The sequence below is a fragment of the Ursus arctos genome, unplaced genomic scaffold (genome assembly GCF_023065955.2).
Source record: "Ursus arctos isolate Adak ecotype North America unplaced genomic scaffold, UrsArc2.0 scaffold_2, whole genome shotgun sequence".
Classification (NCBI taxonomy): Eukaryota; Metazoa; Chordata; class Mammalia; order Carnivora; family Ursidae; genus Ursus; species Ursus arctos.
Genome location: NW_026622874.1, coordinates 20,997,180 through 21,017,811, shown reverse-complemented (window position 1 = coordinate 21,017,811; position 20,632 = coordinate 20,997,180). Strand labels below are relative to the sequence as shown.

The window sequence follows — 20,632 nt, the reverse complement described above, 5'->3', positions numbered from 1 at the left end:
GCATACTATTAAAGATTAAGCCTTGGTCTTTTAATATGAAAGTCACTGTTTCAAGTTGATTTTTTTTAAAAGGGCCTGAGACAATTCAAGTGCTGCTTTTAGTAGTAGTGCATAAAATTATTCATTTGCATTCCAAAACTATTGGGCATAAATTTAAGTAGCTTATGACTTAAAAAAAAAAAAAAACATGCCTTTATTCCTATCATGTAGCTGTTGGGCATTCAGATTGTTTTTGTGGGCCTGTTACCTTACACCAATACTAGATTGAAAAAACAATAATAAAAAAGCTGTTCAATATTATTTTTAGTTATAGCTTCTTGTAGTGTGTCTCCTCTTTGCTGTTTCTCATTATCATGGCTCTGAGTTATGGACATTTCAGGTCAGCAGGGAAAGTTACCAGTGCTTTTCATCCTCTTTTAAAAAGAGGTAGTGAATTGTGAAGTCATTTGGAAGAGAAGATTGGCTACATCAAACAGAAAGTGGGCCTGGCAGTGATTTTATTTGCAATATTCCACACCACTCAGGATTTGAGTCCGTGGTTTTGTGTTTTGTGGTTTGGTAGAAGCAAAACAGTGTGTTCAGCCATTTTAGGAAAGAAAATCTCTGTTTGACTAACATAATGCAAGAGTTGACTTAGTGGATATATATTTAATTATCACTAAAGGAATTAGAATAATTTTATGGAAGAGCTTTTAGAGCAACATGGTCAATCTGTTTGTAATTTTTTTATTTTCAAAGTGATGTATGTACACCGCCATCTCTGTCAGTGACAGCAAAGCCATACCATGTGTTAATTCTGCAGTTCTCAAGGGGTTTGCACACAAATATTTAGGGGATCCCAGTGAGTCCATCATAATCCTGACAGACTGTATGCAGAAGCTGAAACTGAAATTAATAATAGATATAGTAAATTTTGGAGCGAAGATTTAATAAATTAACTCAACAATATTTATAGCCAATGATAGTTAATATTTAGGTGATTACTACATGCTATGTGATTAATAAAGACTACCTCTTTTAACAACATGAGATAGGAAATATTATTACCTCCTTTTTGTTCATGGAGAGATTTTAGACTAGGGGAGGCAAAATAATTTTCCAATTTTACAGAGTAAGAAATAATGGAACTGCCATTCGAAACCACCTAATGGACTGTAAAGTCTCTAAGCAACACAGCCTCCCCTGTACAAGTCCCATGCTTTGTACTACGATCACTGCTGCCCCTTCCCTGGTCCTGTTAATCTGTTTACCATCCACCCAATGTAATTCACTTGGAGTCCGAATTGGCCACTCTCAGAAGTAGGAAGTATTTAAAAGGTTTCTTGGCCTGAGTTAAGAGTTGCTTCATTTTTGAGGTTTGCTTGTCCTTGATGCTGTCTTGGCTGCTTACCTAGTGCCTGGTACTCTCATTTGCCTTGTTTTCTGGTACCTATATGTATATTCCCTTCCCTTTTGCTTGTCTTGTGCCTGACGCTGTTCCCAAAGCTTCTTCACCATGGATGACTTCTCCTGTCTTAATTGAGTTTTATGGGCACAACCTGAGCTCTGTTTACCCTTTTTTAGTCCAGTTTGTTCTTGGCTTTCTTACTTCTGAAAATTCTAATTTGTCTCCATTTTCACTGATGGCTATATTCTGTTGTGTCAGTAAGCTAGGGTTCCTCCCAAATATTTGGTCAATCCCGGGCTTCTGCATATCTTTTTGTTCTTCTCGAATTTATTTTCTGCCCTATTTTCACGCTGTACCTAATACATCCTGAGACTTTTATACTTAATGTCTATTTTTTCAGAAAAGCACCTGGCTCTGGAATAAATGATAACTATCACTGTAGAGAAAAGTAACTAGTCCTTTACACCTAAGATAGGCAAACAATGAGCTGCTTTATAAATTATTTTCTAAATACACTTATTTTGCCTATTATTTTTATAAGCCAAATTCCCATAGGTGGATTAAGAGAAATCTAAACACAGCCACACTACTTCTTTTTAAAAACATGTTACTCAATTGTGGGTTTAACTTAATTTTATCTTATTTAGGTTCAGTAAACAAACAATAGGGCTTCTGAAATTGCCATGTTTTTTCAAAAAGTGCAAGTTCAAATGTATGGGTTATTATCATCATCATACACTTACACACATATGCAAATACACACACTAGATTGTTGTGGAAGTGTTTTAATATTGATTCAATCATTCACAGATATCTAGCAGCCTTGAATAATGCACAAAGTACTATGTTAGTTGCTATAAAAGATAAAATATGGTTGCAAACATGAACTCTCTAGGGAAAATCAAACAGTCTAATAAAAGGCAGGATGTAGCCATTGCCATGAGTGATACAGAGTGAGTTCAGAGGGAAGAAATCATGTCTTCTGAGAGGATGAGAGATGGCATTGAGGAAGGACCTTTTGAAGTGGATTAAAGAGTTGTCAATATTTCAATAGCCAGAGATCAACAGCCAACATTGCATTTGAAAGGGATGGCAGTAACACCGTGGTACTGATATGAAAATGGTCAATCCTTGTTTGGAGAAGAGTGAAGAGTTCAGATTGTCCAGAGAATAAGATTTCTGTAGGGGAATAATGGGAGATGAGGCTGCAAAGTTAGAGGATGTCTTTTAGCCCAGGCTAATAAAGCGCTAAGGCTGCCCGGGAGACAACTGTACATGCGAGTCCCAGAATTCCCAATGAGAAGGAAAGAAGTGATCTCCGCACCCATTTTTATTAGCCTGCTAAACAACTTGACTTTGAGCAGTTGTAAGAACCTATAGAAAAGGGGAAACTCATAAAATGACAAAGAATTATTACCAGGATCAATCTAGTGTTCAATCCTACCTCCACACATCAATTCCATGTGACACATAGCAAAATTAACTATCTTGTCTCAGTTTCTTCATCTGTAAAATTGGAGTAATGATAGTCTTACCCCATGGGGATATTGTGAAGATTAAATGAGAAAATTAATGGAAAGCACTTAACAACAGTCCTTGGTTTTGTAAGTGATAGTTGAATTTCTAAGCAATATTTAACTTTGAGATTATGAAGGAGCCCTCTCTTGGCTCCTCTTAGAATCCTACATGAGCAGAAGCACCTGGGTTGCTCAGTTTGTTAAGAGACCACCTCTTGATTTTGGCTCAGGTCATGATCTTGGGGTTGTGAAATCGAGCCCCACACTCAGCCTGAGTCTTCTTGTCCCTCTCCCTCTGCTCCTCCCCTGACCCCCACTCCCACACATGCTCTGTCTCTCTTTCTCTCTCAAATAAATTAATTAAATAAAAAAAAAAGAATCCTACATGAACAGGTTTCATGAATTACCTCCAATAGCATCCTATATATTTCTCTTTGTATACTATCTCATAAATTATTACCTGTAAGTTCTAGGGGATAGACATATTGGCAGCCTCATCTATTTGGGCTTGCTGGCAGCTTTCTCCTATATTCCCTTCCTGTGTTTTCCAAGTTGTGCCAATGACACATTTCTGATTCTTCCTCATGGCTTCTGTTTACTTAAATTATGTGGATAACTATAGCCTTTGATCTATAATTTTATAATTTCTGAAACAGATTTTAACTCTAAGATATTAAGCTCTCATTCTTTATCAGAAACTATATTCTGTTACTTAATTTTATTATTGATTCTCAAATTCCTTTAACTCAAAAATGTATAAAAAAAGTGAAAGGTATTGAGAAGCAAGAATGTGATCTAGAACAAGGATATAATTTAGGATTAAATACTGTTAGCTGGTTATACAGTGATCGACTAAAGAATGAGTTCAGTTTAAATTAAGTTCTTAAAAATTTTGACCAAAAGGAGTTAAGTTTTGGAAAGCATAAAAAGTGTTTCATTACAAGGCAAATTTATTTATAAGAAAGTTCAAAGATTTGAGCAGTATGACAAACTAAAATTGAAAGCAAATTTCTAAAATGAAAGATTCTCTTATTTAAAGTAATCTTGATTTAAATTCCCACTCTTAAATTCCATACCCTTCATCATTTATCACTTTAAGGAAGTAGTTGAACTTCTTTGTGCCTCTATTCATTTATAAAGCAAAAAAGAAATATCTGCTATTTCAGTGGCAGCCAGGGATACTTAAAGGGTAAACTTACAATATTATGTGAACAATACCTTGATTCAGATTCAATCTGTTGACGGTTTAACAATGAAGTTTACACTTAATGTGCCTATGCACTATCCCAATGACCTTTTTTTGTTTGTTTGCTTTAAATATCTTCCAGCACCTCCAGTTTTCCTACAAGAACCTGCTGATGTGTCTGTGGAAATTGGCTCAAATGTGACATTACCTTGCTATGTCCAGGGTTATCCAGAACCAAAGATTAAATGGCAGAGATCAGACAACATGCCGATCTTCTCAAGACCCTTTTCAGTGAGTTCCATCAGCCAACTAAGAACAGGAGCTCTCTTTATTTCAAGTAGGTTAAAGGAAATATATTTTATACAAGTATGTACATATATATTATACATTCATGTTCTATACATAGGGATTAATCTGTTTAAAATAGTGAATTGATCTTGCCAACACATTTTGTTGCATTTCCCTTTAAAAGAGTATTGAATTCTTATATTTTGGCATTGTCATAAATAAGTTATATTTTATTCAAATGTATGTCATATCATAAAGGCTTATGAAGCAATGTGACTTCTTCATATCTCACCGTTCCTTATTGCAAATAGAGTCACCTGGGCCTCTAGGTGGATAAGTGATCACATTTCATTGAGTCTTGTACCAACTGCTGTATAGAAAGGTAAAATATTACTAGTAGTTAGTCAAGTTTAATGAATTTTTTTGGACCAACAACACATAACCATGTGCATAGGGACTCTATACCCTATGCAAACTCCTTGATTAAAAGTAATATCTACCTGGAGCAAAGATTAGAAAAAAAGCCAAACACCCCAGCATCCAAAAATTTTGCCTGTAAGCTATAAAGTATTCGGATATTTGTAAACACTTTGTACTTTTTAAAATAATGTTTAGAATGTTTGAGTAGTGGCTCAAAGGATAGTAGGATAAAATCATTTAGCCGATTAACTGGTTTTTAAAGAGTAATTGCATCTTTTGGGTTATTTTGTAGCAAGTCTCCAATAAGTGATTTCCATGTTTATTAAATATTAAATGTCCATTAGCCACTTAAACTTCCAAATACAAATTAAACTAATTGTAAGTGCTTAAGTATTCAGCTCTGGGCCAGTCTCTGTGGTGAAGACAGAAGTCATACGTGGGGTCCCTCACTCAGGCATTTTACAACCCATCCTCTGAGGGAATGGCCACAAAAGTACCTACTGGGTCAGATTGTGCAGGGCCTGAAATGTGCAGGTAAAGAAATGCTTTTGATGAGGTAGAAAATAACCCTCCAAAGGGCGCCTGGGTGGCACAGCAGTTGAGCGTCTGCCTTCAGCTCAGGGCGTGATGCCGGCGTTCTGGGATCGAGCCCCACATCAGGCTCCTCCACTGTGAGCCTGCTTCTTCCTCTCCCACTCCCCCTGCTTGTGTTCCCTCTCTCGCTGGCTGTCTCTATCTCTGTCGAATAAATAAATAAAATCTTAAAAAAAAAAAAAAAAAAGAAAAGAACCCTCCAAGCTTCACTGTGGGAAAAGACAAATGAAAGTATTTCAGAACAACCTCTCTGCAAGATGGGAGAGGTGAGACGGAAAATAGGGAGGCTCACAGAGTAATGCAGGTGGGGTGATAGGAGTGATGAGAAAAGCCCAACAGGAAACAAATTGAACTTGAAACAAATCAGTTAGAGAAGATGTAAAAAGGGAAGAATAAAAGAGGGTGATGTATTGACAAGTGGTTGCTCGAGTGTCTGAATTAAACTATGTAGAAGGAAAGTAATGATTAGAAACAGTTCTCCGTTGTTTTATGTATGTCTACACAAATTAGTCCAAGAGTTGATAATATGAAAAATTGGATAGAAACAGTGTGTGCTTTATTAACGAGATGATTTGCTGAATTTTCCTTTGCAAGTGAATGTTTGCTGTTGTTGAGAGTGGACACTGCCTGAGTTTACCAGGTGCAGTCCTGTAGTTATATGCAAAAGGTTCACAGAGGAGTAGAAGCTTTGTTACTGCTCTTTATCTGAGAGATGCTTCTGTTTAAAATGGAAAGCTACCTTTTTCTGTCAAATCTTATCAGTATATTACACTGTGCTTATTTAGTTAAGATATTTGCAAAGATTACAGTCATTTACCTATTTAAAATCTTCTGTTGCCTCCCCTGTTGCTCCCAAGACAAACCACACTCTTTACAAGGACCCAAACTATATCTTTAGCTTGTCTCCTGACTGTATTTGCACAACCTTTAACCTAGTAGTCTTCATCCTGATCCTCCTTAATTAAAAATATTTTGTAATATCCTTTTTACTATCCTGAAACAAAGTCTATGTGTTTGATCTACCTACATAGTAAAAACTATTTTAATACCTAAAATGTAATACAAAGGAAAATAAAATGATTTTTATTGAAGCAATGGGAATTTCAATAGGTAAATACCCTGGCAATGTCTACATCATGTACATTCATGTGTATGTACATCACCATGGATTTGACAGTTCAAATGTAGACTGATAAATATAATTATCATATATTTATAAACAAAGTTATCAAATCTATGAATTTCCAGTGGGATCTTCAAAAGTCTTATTGGACTTGGGATAATTGTTCATGAATCTTCCCCCTGCATGGCCTCCCCAGTTTTTGCCCACTAAGTGCCAGTATACTCCCCCAGTCATTGGGCCAACTAAAAAAAAAAAAATTCCTCTTGCAAACCTTCAAAATGCCCCCAGGGTGGTGCTGCAGCATACATTGGTGGTAGAACTTTCCATTCTTTGAACAGACCTTGATTTTTCAAGTTATGCTTTTGTCTTTGCAGCCCATTGGTCTTGGACTGCCCTTTCCCTATTCTACCTGCTATTTAAGGTACAGCTTAAATATCCTACCTCCTCTGCGATTCCTCCCCTAACATGCCATCAGTCTCTTATGTCTCTGTGTTCCCACAGCTCATTGTTTGAAATGTGTATTAGAGCATTTATCACACTGTGGTATGATTGTTGGTTTTATGTATGTCTCTTCCCCTAGAATGGGAACTACCAGAAGACAGTACCCACACATTTTCCACCCACAAATCTCAGCACTGTACCTGGCACATACTTATGCTTCATAGATGGTGTTGAATGAGTAAATGATCTCTTCTTTTTAGATTTATGGGCAAATGATAAAGGAACCTATATTTGTGAAGCTGAAAACCAGTTTGGAAAGATCCAGTCCCAGACAACAATAACAGTGACAGGACTTGGTAAGATCAATTAGGTGCTTAGATATGCTCTTCCAAGTCATCAGACTTCTTTTACTAGATCATCTCTTGCCTTTGCCACTTTTAACAACAACAACAACAACAACAAAACAGGTAAATATTTGACTACTAAATGAGACTTCCACCCCCCACCCTATTTCATATTTCATGGGATATTAGAACTGGAAATAACCTTACAGATCATCTGCTCTAAGTTCCTTATCTTCCATTTGAAGAAATAAAGGTCAACTTGAATAAACTAATTTAAGTCTAAATATAAATACATACATACACACATTAGAGTCATGACATTCTTTTCTGGTACCCTTTTTTACACTTGCCATTTTAAGTCCACATGAAATTATTTTTGGATGCAATATGAAGTAAGGAGACAATATCATTTATTTCCAAGTGGCAGGACATTTGTTTCAATATCTTTTATTGAATATTCTCTTCCCACTGATTAAAATACCCATTTTGTCACATGCTAAATTTAAATTCCTGTCTATTCCTTGGAATTATATTTATGCACTAGTACTACATTATCTGAATTATTATGGCATTTAATGTGATTTTTCGATCTGTCAGTGCCTGTTTCTCATTAATATATACTTACAAAATTTTCTTTCTATATTTCCCTTTATTCATCTACATATATTTAAATTTTTCAAATAGAATATCTAGTGATTTTGCTTTGATTTGTGTTAAATTTATTAATTAATTCCTAGAAAAGAACATCTTTCAATCTAAGAGAATCCACCTCATTTTATTTGCTTGAGCTGTTATGACAGCTCCTAATTGATCTTATACCTTCTGGTTTTTCCCTTCTCCAATAAGTCTTAGTCATAGTTTTCAGATTAATATTTCCCGGGAGAATGGTTCTGATGATCCCACTTTTTAAATTTATAAGTGCTCTTAGTCTCTTCCCGTTTGTCCATTACATACATTGCACATTTTGTGGCTTGATATTTCTGGCCTTCCATGCCATAGACAAATTCTTTTTTACTTTCTCTACTTCCATACTATTATTTGCCCTCTTGCTATCCCCTCTGCTTAGAAGGGTCTTTTATTTCTGTCTTCCAATTCAATCCCATTTACATTTAAAAATCTTGTTCTTGAAAATTTGGTTTTTTCAAGAGCATAATTAATAGTCATCTTGGCCTATAAGGATGTTTGTCTTCCTTTTGGCTAAGATAGAGTTGATAATACCCGTTTCTTTCTTAGTTGCTCCACTCATTGGAATTAGCCCTTCAGTGACCAGTGTCATTGAAGGACAGCAGCTTACTTTGCCTTGTGCTCTGTTGGCTGGAAATCCCATTCCCGAACGTCGGTGGATTAAGAATTCAGCCATGGTAAGAACATTTTAAATCCATGCATTCACATTTCTAATTTTCTTGCATAAGAGGCAATTTATTCCAACCATTGAAATTTCAATTTAATAAATGTACAAAAATACATTCAATTTAACAAATATACAAAAATATAAAAGAAAAACTTTTTTTCACTATTAACATGTTTATGCAGTTTACATAATTTCAGAATTAATAAGATGGAGAAATAGCCAATGGTGTGATTTTTATAGTTTTGCATTATTCCATGCAACTAATAAACTCTTCAGAATATGTAAAAACTGAAGCAAATTGAAAATTATTTTTATAGCATTTAAATATTTTTATATCCTCTTTGTAGGATGTAATAAATATTAATATTTTCATAAAATTCTTCCATTTATTAATCTTATTATTAATTTCAAACATTATATCTTTTATCATGAACTATTTGAAAATGTGGATCTATTTTGTGTCATTGTTTTTCAACGTATAACTTCAGATTATGAAAGGATGTGAAAAAATTTTCACAGTTCTATGGAATTTTTTGCAAACATGCTATCTCTGGCAATAAATTTTCATCTAGTTAAGAACATTTTTCCTTCCATTTTCCAGGGTAGTTAGACTCGCTCTCTTTTTGAAGTGCCAATTAGAAGTGAATTGATTCCATGGAATAAGATGTAAAATTGTTCATATTTGGGTAAAATCCTGAGGAAAATTACTAGACCTCACTTAGTAATTAAATGCCCTTATAACAAAGGATGCTACTGTTTGAGCACTAAGGTATCCTGTGATTGAACAAAATGCATAAATGGCACAGTTAGAGTGATCATTTTTTTTTAAGATTTTAATTATTTATGTGACAGAGAAAGACAGCAAGAGAGGGAACACAAGCAAGGGGAGTGGAAGAGGGAGAAGCAGGCCTCCCGCCAAGCAGGGAGCCTGATGCAGGGCTCAATCCCAGGACCCTGGGATCATGACCTGAGCCGAAGGCAGACGCTTAACAGCTGAGCCACCCAGGTGGCCCTAGAGTGATCATTTTTAACAGAAAATGTTGCCAGCCTTCTCTGATACAGTTCTTATGTCATATATATCCTCTAATATTTGGATCTTTCACTGAAAAGGGTGAGTGTTGAGATGAATCACATTCTCTCAACTTGAATGACTGCCTGTTGCAAAAATAAAAATATCAACTAGCTTGCAAGCGGTAGTCTTCTTGAAAAATAAGTAGTTGTCTTCTTGAAAAATAACAGATTAGTAAAAAGTAAAAATGGCTAGTGGAATTTGGGTCCTGAGTGATAACAAAAATCACAGAGACATGAAATTTCATGTCAAGTGATGTCTCTATGTTGTTCCTTTTTCCAGCATGTGCATAACTCCAACAGATGTTAGTAGGTATAATTTTTGGTAGTATATCAAGATGACACATAATTGATTCTACTCTTGGTAACATTTTATGCTCATCATTTTTCCCTTAAGGGTGTTAAAATATTCTGTTATAAGACATTTAATAACCTAGTTGGAAAAAAAACAAATCTGGTTTTGACTTTGGGAACATTACCTTTTAAATTAAATATGACTTTTTTTTCTTCAAGTTGGTCCAAAATCCTTACATCACTGTACGCAGTGATGGGAGTCTCCATATTGAAAGAGTTCGCCTTCAGGATGGAGGCAAATATACTTGTGTGGCCAGTAATGTTGCTGGAACCGTTAACAAAACTACCACTGTGGACGTGCATGGTAAGAGACACACCCTTGTAATTCTTTCCAAACCATGTTCAAAGCTAGGTTTATGTCTCTAAATCAAATAACTCTGTCTTCTAGCTGTAAGAAGTAGATTTTTTTTCCTAATTGTTATTCTTAACAAAAAGCCTTATTTCTTGAACACTATTTACATTGTTAAGGCTGTTTCCAGAATTCCCTTTCCTACATACACAAAAAGGCTTTATTGGGAGTCACTAGCTGAGTCTGGCCAAGGGCTTTTGTAAGTGGTTTCTTAATTGATAAAAGTGAACTCAGTTCTCAAAGAGTTATGTTTAAAAATACATTTTAATTTCAGGCAAGCTGAACTTATTATTCCATCCAAATTGCCTTTTCTTTTTGGATTGTGCAACAAGCATGTCCTTACTAATAACCCCTTTGTCTGTTAGCTAGAAATGACCTAAACTTTTCTAAAGGCCACCTCATGTGCTCCAAACAATCTTTTTGCATGTTAGATAACTTAAAAGGTCACAAATAAGAAAATCCAAAGCTATCTTTTTCCTTTCGTGACTAATAGTCATGAACTTTTTACATCTCAATAAATAAGTGACAACTTCATAGTTTAAGAAATTGTCGTAAGTTTTTTTTTGTATGTTTTCTTTAAAGACTTTGCAACATTGCTTTAAGTGTGGTATTAAAAAACAGTTCCGTGTACAGAGATGAAAGTAACACAGAACATTTGTTTTTAGTAAATTCATCCTTTTTTTAGGACATGAGCTGGAGAATCCGGTAATTTCCACATTTTGCTTGGTCTATTGAAATTGTCAGTGGATGCAGACCGTCTTCTTTTTTTCATGTCTGTGTCTCATTGTAAATAGCCTTTTCTGCCTCTCTCAGTCTTACACCAGCCCCCACCAACATCGCATGAGATATTCTTGAAGAAATACTATTTTAAAGAAATATTAAAGTAACACTAAATTATGGTCTAAAAGAGTAAATGCATAATGCCAGATTGAACAGAATTGTGTTTAACTATTTTTAGAAAAAAATCAGCCCATAGATTTCCTGGAGGGTGCTTATGGACTGGCTTCAGAATCTGGTATAAAAATATAGTCATGTCACCTCCATAGAATATTGTGTTGAGAAGGATCCTGAGGCAAATTTTTACTTGAGTGAAAGAGTGATATGATTAGCTGGGATGTCTGCCACATCAGAGGAGTGAGGATGAACCAGTGATATGGTTTATCATGATGCACTAAATGTTGACATTTAAAAGCTAAAAAGATCATTTCACATCTTTTCATCCATCTTAATCTAAAATGAGTAACTGGGGGCGCCTGGGTGGCACAGTGGTTAAGTGTCTGCCTTCGGCTCAGGGCGTGATCCCAGCGTTGTGGGATCGAGCCCCACATCAGGCTCCTCCGCTATGAGCCTGCTTCTTCCTCTCCCACTCCCCCTGCTTGGGTTCCCTCTCTCACTGGCTGTCTCTATCTCTGTCGAATAAATAAATAAAATCTTTAAAAAAAAATAAAATAAAATGAGTAACTGATCTAGTTACTAAGGTTAAAAAAAATCAACCTATACACTTGACAGGAACGAAACCGAGCAACCATTTTCACTGACAGATTAGTTTTTGAGTTGGATGTGACGCAGCATTGCAGGTTTCCTGTACCTCCATATGCATGCTAATTAACACTGCCATTCCTTCATTACTCTGCCTTGTCACTTTTAAGAAGACTCATTAAAAACTCTCAGTGACCAGTTCTTAAAAGGATGAATTAATGCATGCAAATACAAATGTAAATTAACATGGCAAACCACTCACTGGTCATCTTGATTTATGTAGGTGAACAATCTGGAAAGAAACAGTTCTTTCTCAGACAGATGTCATCAAATTTGAAAATGCCTAAATTTGCCACTTTCCCTAATAGCTGTCAAACTCAATATGCATTCAAGAAAATGGCTTATTCCATGTAGCCGCAAAATTACAGTAGAGTTGAGAGTTGACTCTTCCATGATGATTCTGGAAATTAGAGAGTAGCCTGACGTAGAGAGTCAATGCAATTGACTGGGATTTTTTTGCCAATATTTTTTTTTTAAAGAAGAAATTATCTAAAGAATAAGCACAGCCTTGGGAAAATACCAGTGTGTAGCGAAGCTAAGCCTTCCAGAGAAGTTTATGCACGAAGGTCTCTGTTATCTCTTGTTCTGGCAAACTTCTCCTCCAGGTAGCTGTGATAATTCTTGAGAAATTTAACTCAAAGGCAAGACACAGTGAGTGCATGAGCACTAGGGAGCAGTTCCAGTCTCATCTTCCCAGGGGAAGGAGAAGAATCGCCCGGTATATATCGGGCTTGTATTGTGTTCCTTGCACTATATTAAGAACTTTCATGTGTGGGAACTTCACTGATCAAATTCATTATTTTGAGAACATTGAGTATTGATACTTTTTCGTATGCTAGTTGCCTGTGATTAATTGAGATATACACAGAACGGAATCATTAACACACTTCCTTTTCCTTTTGCTTCTGCTCATATAATGTTAATTCTTCAGTTGCTTTCTAAAATCAAAAGGTATGTTATTCTTCTTAGTAAAAACTACTGACTTAGAATCCAGTATTTTAGTCTTTTAAACGTAAACGCCTAAGGCCTTGCAAGTTTTATTGTTGAATTTCTTTTAAGAAAACATATCCTTCTTTCTAGGTTAAATTTAGTAGCTTGTTAAGTAGTTCTTGTGAATACACAGATATTAAATGTGTAGTGATTAACATACCATTTCTCTGGCAGTGGGCTTACGTCAGCTCACTGCAGCTTAATGGGTAATGGACAATGATGAAAGGTATGGTTAAATGTGAAACTGTTAGGATGTAATTCTGCCTCGAGTTTCCAGGAAAACATGGATTTTCTTTGGTCTTATTTTTGTTAAGAGAGTTAACTTGCTATGCATGATTTACTACTTGACTTTAAGTTTTTATTAAATTCTTCGGATGACAGTTACTGTATTTACTTTGTTACCCTCCCTTACAAGTTACCCTACATTTTTATCAGAAAATGTTGTCTTAGCTAGTTTTTACAAATATGCAGTCTATCCTAAAAACATACAACTTTAAACATATGAAGCTAAATGGAAGAACCAATGCTCTGATACTGAATATTGCTTCCTTTTTTCAGTTCTGCCAACCATTCAGCATGGGCAGCAGGTACTCAGCACAATTGAAGGCATTCCAGTAACACTACCATGCAAAGCAAGTGGAATTCCCAAGCCATCTGTCATCTGGTCCAAGGTAAATGACCTACCTCGTGCTGTTTGTTAATGTTAAGTGTTATCACAACCATGTTTGACTATTTTTCATCATACGTGGAACTTGTGACTGTACCGTAGAATTTTATGAAAAGGAAAACCCATGCAGTCATACCACGTGGAGGGGACCTTAAAATGTCCTTAGTGCCGTCACCTGCCTGATGCTGGAGTAACATTAACAACACAACAGTGGACACTAACATAGCCCCTAAGTGCATCAGGAACTTTTCTAAACACTTTGCATGTTTGTAGCAGATCCTTTTTTACCCTTGCCACGTCCCCGCAGCCCTGTGATTTCAGCGCAGCTCCGGTGGACAGCTCCGTGCACTCTGCCAGAGTCACACTTCATGTGTGTGCCTCTCTGGTTTTTGGACTTAGGGCTTTCTTCAGAGTCCCACAAGGCCACCCAGCCTGCTTCTTGGGTAGCCGGGAAGTGTAGGAACATGAATGCCAGTGGGGGGCAGGTGTCCTATGTAAATGACCTACTTCTCATCCATCAGAAGAATACTTCTTTCTGAGTTGCTTCTACATAGTTTCTCAAAGGATCCCCAGCACATGGAAGCTTATCAACCCAGCCACAGAGGAAGCAAAAGCACTGAAATCCTTTTTAACTTTCCTTCCTTCTGTGCCTCACTCTCCCACCCACCTGCTTAAGCCTCTGGGGATCACTTTTCAACTAAACTGCTTGCCCCCAAATCTTTGTCTCAGACCTGTTCTTTTAGGAGGCCAAAATAAGACATATTTGAACTCATTTATTCCCCTCTGTGTCCCTCTCATGAAGTTGTTTGGCTTTTACTTGTATTCTTGCAGTGAGGAAAAACCCATTTCCTAAGGAAGTCCTTCTCATCTTTGAACAGTCATGAAGATAGCAGATATTTTCTGTAAATTAACTTAAGTCTGGCAGCTATAAGTAATATAAAATGATGGCATAATAACAAAATATGGCTTTTGTATAATTAGTACTACAACCAAAGTGTTTTACCACACAATCTAATTTTATATATCTAAAAAGCTCTGAAACATAAAGTTGGTGCTGACATCTGTAAGTTAAATAAAAAGGTTAAGATTTCTGCATTCTGTATTTAATTTTTTTTAAATGTTTTTTTATTATATTATGTTAGTCACCACACAGTACATCCCCGGTTTCCGATGTAAAGTTCGATGGTTCATTAGTTGCGTATAACACCCAGTGCACCATGCAATACGTGCCCTCCTTACTACTATCCCATTCCCCCGCCCGTCCCCTCTGAGGCCCTCAGTTTGTTTCTCATAGTCCATAGTCTCTCATGCTTCATTCCCCCTTCTGATTACCCACACTAAGATACCACCTTACGCCAGTTAGAATGGCAAAAATAGACAAGGCAAGAAACAACAATTGTTGGAGAGGATGTGGAGAAAGGGGATCCCTCCTACATTGTTGGTGGGAATGCAAGTTGGTACAGCCACTCTGGAAAACAGTGTGGAGGTCCCTTAAAAAGTTAAAAATTGAGCTACCCTATTACCCAGCCATTGCACTACTGGGTATTTACCCCAAAGATACAGACGTAGTGAAGAGAAGGGCCATATGCACCCCAATGTTCATAGCAGCATTGTCCACAATAGCCAAAGCGTGGAAGGAGCCGAGATGCCCTTCAACAGATGACTAGATTAAGAAGTTGTGGTCCATATATACAATGAAATATTACTCAGCTATCAGAAAGAATGAATTCTCAACATTTGCTGCAACATGGACGGGACTGGAGGAGATAATCCTAAGTGAAATAAGATTTCTGCACTCTGGACACAAAAATCCAGTACTGTAGCTGATCCCCAAACTCTACAGTGTCTGGTACTGTCTAGAAGTTTAATGCATTTTAGGAAAATGTAAAAATGAAAAGCCAGGGTGGCCTTTGTGCTGTGATGAAGCACAGAGGTTAAGAGGTTGGGGTCCAGAGCCTGACCGCTAGGGTTCAAGTCCTAGCTCTGCCACAGACTGACCGTTGTTCCACATCGTCCCCTAGCTTTAATATTTTCATCTCTAAAATGGGGATTATGGTAGTTCCTACTCATATTTGAACATAAAAATAGTTCATTCATGTGAAGTGCTCAAAACAGTGGTATTATGGTAGTTCCTACTCATATTTGAACATAAAAATAGTTCATTCATGTGAAGTGCTCAAAACAGTGCATGGCTAGCATAAGCACTGTCCCATTCATTACTATTACCATTATTCCCTCCATTTTTAAGTAGCTCTGGAACAAAGGGGACATGGTTCAGTATGAAGAAATACCACCTTTGCTTTATTTACTTCAGTTTTCATACAAATAACTTACTTCAAATTAGCATTATTTTAATCTAGTATTTTCCCCCATGGAGATCTTTTTCTTCCTCTCTTCCTTTTCCAGACATGAAGTCACTCCTTCATCATCTTAAAAAACACTCTTTGTTGTGTTCTGCAGAAAGGCGAGCTGATTTCCGCCAGCAGTGCTAAGTTTTCTGCAGGGGCTGATGGAAGTCTGTATGTGGTGTCACCTGGGGGTGAAGAGAGCGGGGAGTACGTCTGCACAGCCACCAATGCAGCCGGCTACGCCAAAAGGAAAGTGCAGCTGACCGTCTATGGTGAGAGCCCCCGGAGGAATGTTTTTCTTTGACATTGTCTGCGGGCGCCAAAACTCACATTTCTCTCCCAAATCATATCACCAGGGGCTGTTCTCCTAAAGTGAACTGGGTTTTACAAAAACGCGTTTTTACTGCCAACCAACATCTTCTCTGCCTAGATTCTTATTTAAAGGGAGAGTAATTGTATAGCCATTTGGAAAAATTTTATGGTGTTTTCCTGAGGAGTATGCTTATTGCGCCCGACCAGCTTCAGAAACACCAGTTAGTTAAAGCCCCTAGCAAAGCCAAACCTCAGCTATGTCTTGGTGAGCGCTCTGCCTTGAGGGCTTCCTTTTACAGATGGCGGACTCTAAAAGGGCATTTCAGCTGACCTCTTCCTTATGTTCCGGAAGGAAGAACTAAAAAGGGAAACTTTCTGGTCATTTTCCTTTCAGCTCTTGCTATAAATATATTAATGGAAAGTTTTAGATATGCCCTGAAACTTTGGAATAGACAGCATCTTTTTGTACATTTTTAAAGAATATTAGTAGTCCACATTTGAATGCAAGTTAAATGTTTTCAGTGTACTATTTCCCTTCCAAAACATGTGTTTATTGTAGTAAGGCCCAGAGTGTTTGGAGATCAACGAGGACTGTCCCAGGATAAGCCTGTTGAGATCTCCGTCCTTGCCGGGGAAGAGGTGACCCTTCCATGTGAAGTGAAGAGCTTACCCCCACCCACAATTACCTGGGCCAAAGAGACCCAGCTCATCTCGCCATTCTCTCCAAGGTAGGGGATCTGGGATGAACCGCGACACATGAAAACAGAATCTCCTGGGGCAGATGGGTGTACCCATTCAGGGTTTCAAACGTTTCAAAAAATAACTTTTAAATTTGAGATAATTCACACATATATCTGAGCCTACAGAAAATATATAGATACCTTCTAAATCACTCCTTAGTATCAGAAATGCTAACACCCAGCTTTGATGTAATTTCTCACAGATGCATATACAAGGTAGTTATTGAAATGGAGCACATTTTTATGTAGATTTGTGTTAACGCAAGTGCATAGGACACATAGAATCTCTTTAATCCCATAGGAACAATAAAACACAATAAGTATTCTAATGTCTAAGGCTTGACTTTCATTAGAGGTTTTGTAAAAATCTTGATTAAACCCTTAGACATTTAAAGGCCCACCAAGACAGTAAATTTACTATCAAATTTATTTCCCCAAGTGACAGGGAAAGCGGGATGCCAGAGCCTTTAAGGTACCACCTTTGTTGCCGTTCCGGTACAAGTTTAAATTTACCTCCACCACTTAAAGTTTGCCTGAAACTTTTGGCAATTTTTTCAGTGGCCCTCTGAACCTTAGATTTCTTATTTATAAAATGGAATTAATACTCACCTGAAAGGATTATATAAGGTAATGTCTATTCCACATCCCGTCTCTAGTTCTCAAGGAATAGTAGCCATTACTCTTTTAACTCATTATCATGCCAAAAGTTACTGGTGGAATAAGAATTACAGCCTCTGGCTATGTCTGTTAAACTTATTGATGTATAGTTATGAAGCTATCTATTCATGCTACTGTAGCGTCCCTACCCCTGGTGAGGGTAAAAAAGACAAGAACTACCTTACAGAAGCTTACTATTTCTTTGAAAAATATTTGCTTTGGATATTTTTGAATGAAAGAAATATCATATTACAGATAGAGTTGAAGTTTCATTGTTTTCCTCCCCAATCCCTTTTCTCCCTTCCTGGGGGCAAATACTGCCACAGACGTCCCGTGCCTGCTATGCATGCGTTCGTAAAGTGTATAGGATCTTGTTTTCCATGTTTTTAATTTCGTTTTGTGTGTCTGTTTTCAATTTGCCATGTAACATATTATATATTGTTATTCTTCCGCTTGCTTTATTAAGTAGCATTTGTTCATTTTTATACACATAGATTTATTCATTTTTAACTACCATATACATATTGCACATTTTGTGTATACATTTCCCAGTGTATGGACATTCAGGGTTTTGTTTGTTTCTCTTTGGTTTGGTTTTGGTGTTTTGGTTTTACAAACAAGGCTTTTAGTGAATATCTTTATGTATGTCTCTCTGTATACACATGCATGAATTTCTTTAGGACCGGTACTGAGAGGTACAGTTTCTGGTCAGGATGAATTCCTACCTTCAGCTTTTGTAGACGATGTGAAATTGCTGTCCAAAGAGACACTACTGATTTACCTTTCCCCATTAGAATATAGGTGTACCTGCTTCCCTGTTATCATCAATGCATGTGTTGATGGACTTAAACATTTTTATTGTTCAGATGGGTGTGAAATGGTATCTTGCAACTATCTGAGTTTTCATGTGACTGACTTCCAGGGAGCCCAGAATGCTTTTATTTTGTTGGCATTTGTGTCATCTGTGACTTGACTTTTTAAACCCGCTGCACAGATTTCTGGTGACTTGTTTGTCTTTTTCTTGTTGAATATAGAAATTGGGTCTGTATTTTTTTTTTTAATGTTATGTTAGTCACCATGCAGTACATCATTAGTTTTTGATGTAGTGTTCCATGATTCATTATTTGCATATAACACCCAGTGCTCCATGCAACAAGTGCCCTCCTTAATATCCATCACCACGCTAACCCGTCCCCCCTCCCCACCCCTCTGAAACCTTCAGTTTGTTTCCTGGAGTCCAGAGTCTCTCATGGTTCGTCTGACTTCACCCCCTTCATTTTTCTCTTCCTTCTCCTGATGTCCTCTGTGCTATTCCTTATGTTCCACATGTAAATGAAATAACAATCCTTTGTTGTATGTGTTGTATGTGTTGAAAATATCTTTTCTCAGACCACTGGAAGGCTTGTAATGTGTGATGTCTGAGTATATAGAACTTTACATTTTTTATGTAGCTCAGTGTATTAGTCTATTGTTTTTAAGGCTTGTACTTTATGAAGGATGTTAACATGGCCACCAGTGTTTTATTCTAACATTTTAAGTTTGTTTTTCACATTATGGACCTTAGTCTATCTGAATTTTTATGTTGTGTTTAGTATTAGTGCTATATTTTTATTTATTTATTTTTCCCATGTGGAGAACCTATTGCCCAACATCATTTTTGAATAATCAGCGTTTTCCTTGCTCTTTTTAATATCACCTCTGTTATTGCGTATCACATGTTGGATTCTCCTATATGCTTATTTCTTTTGGGGGGAATTCTGTCCTTAACTATTTATTCATTTTCTGTCTCAGGGCCAGTGGAACAACTTTCTTTTTCCTAGGTTTATAAGAAATCTTGATATTAAGCAGGTCTATCTGGCCCTCTCCCCCTTAAAGCTATTCAATACAATTAACGTAGTAACATTTTTATATGTAGATCTGGCTCACTCAACTACCTTATTGCTCTGTAGGAAGAATATATTCAATAAATTTTTGACAATTATGCATGTACCTTCTTTTGCCTTCATTTTAACACACAAATTCTTTTTTTAAAGATTTTATTAATTTATTCGACAGAGATAGAGACAGCAGCAAGAGAGGGAACACAAGCAGGGGGAGTGGGAGAGGAAGAAGCAGGCTCATAGCGGAGGAGCCTGATGTGGGGCTCGATCCCATAACACTGGGATCACGCCCTGAGCCGAAGGCAGACGCTTAACCGCTGTGCCACCCAGGCGCCCCTTAACACACAATTTTTTTAACAAAGCATTGCAGAAAAAACAATACAGTATTCAGAATACGTTCAAAGCTTACTAAAATATATATTTGCTTTGTGTCGTCACAACTTAATAAAGCAGAGAGAGGTACAATTTTTTTGATAATTTCAGACCATTAAGTTAGAGCTAAAGGTAAAAGAAAACTGATTTTGTATTTGTAAGAACATTGTATGGAATACGCAATGTAATTATGAAAATTCCTGACTTTAAAGGTATATAAAAATAATATAGATGAGAAAATGGTTTCAAAAACTGCTTGCAGAGTAGTAATTTCACACTGAAGTGCAGCTGCATTGGGGATATTTAAATTCTCATGTTCTATGGTCTACTATGTGGTTTCTTTCTTTCAGACACACATTCCTCCCTTCCGGTTCAATGAAGATTGTTGAGACCCGTGTTTCAGATAGTGGGATGTATCTTTGCGTTGCCACAAATATAGCTGGAAACGTGACTCAGTCTGTTAAATTAAATGTCCATGGTGAGTTTTGAAATGAAGGCATATGATATCTGTGTACTGGCCCCAGGAAAATCTGTCATACCAGTTTCTTTGATAGTTAATCTCCAAATGGTATATAGAGTAATTAGAGAAAAATTTTCTAAAATTGGAGACTTGTGATTTTCTTTCATTTGCTCTGGAAAGTTTATTTACATCGATAGACAACTTTTCCCCTTCTCCCTCAAATGAACAGTATTAAAATTTTGGCT

General features: G+C 36.8%; 1 protein-coding gene across 5 annotated transcripts in view; it reads left to right on the top strand.

The window, feature by feature from the left end:
- HMCN1 (hemicentin 1) overlaps positions 1-20,632 on the top strand; it is a 467,709-nt gene that overhangs the window by 233,563 nt on the left and 213,514 nt on the right. For all 5 annotated transcript variants that reach the window (XM_026509232.4, XM_044387879.3, XM_044387878.3 and 2 more), the window contains exons 16-23: positions 4,233-4,427; positions 7,217-7,312; positions 8,534-8,661; positions 10,233-10,377; positions 13,510-13,622; positions 16,079-16,238; positions 16,838-17,006; positions 20,278-20,405. In XM_026509232.4, the coding sequence (XP_026365017.3) occupies positions 4,233-4,427; positions 7,217-7,312; positions 8,534-8,661; positions 10,233-10,377; positions 13,510-13,622; positions 16,079-16,238; positions 16,838-17,006; positions 20,278-20,405 (1,134 nt within the window). The remainder of the gene's footprint in view (positions 1-4,232; positions 4,428-7,216; positions 7,313-8,533; positions 8,662-10,232; positions 10,378-13,509; positions 13,623-16,078; positions 16,239-16,837; positions 17,007-20,277; positions 20,406-20,632) is intronic.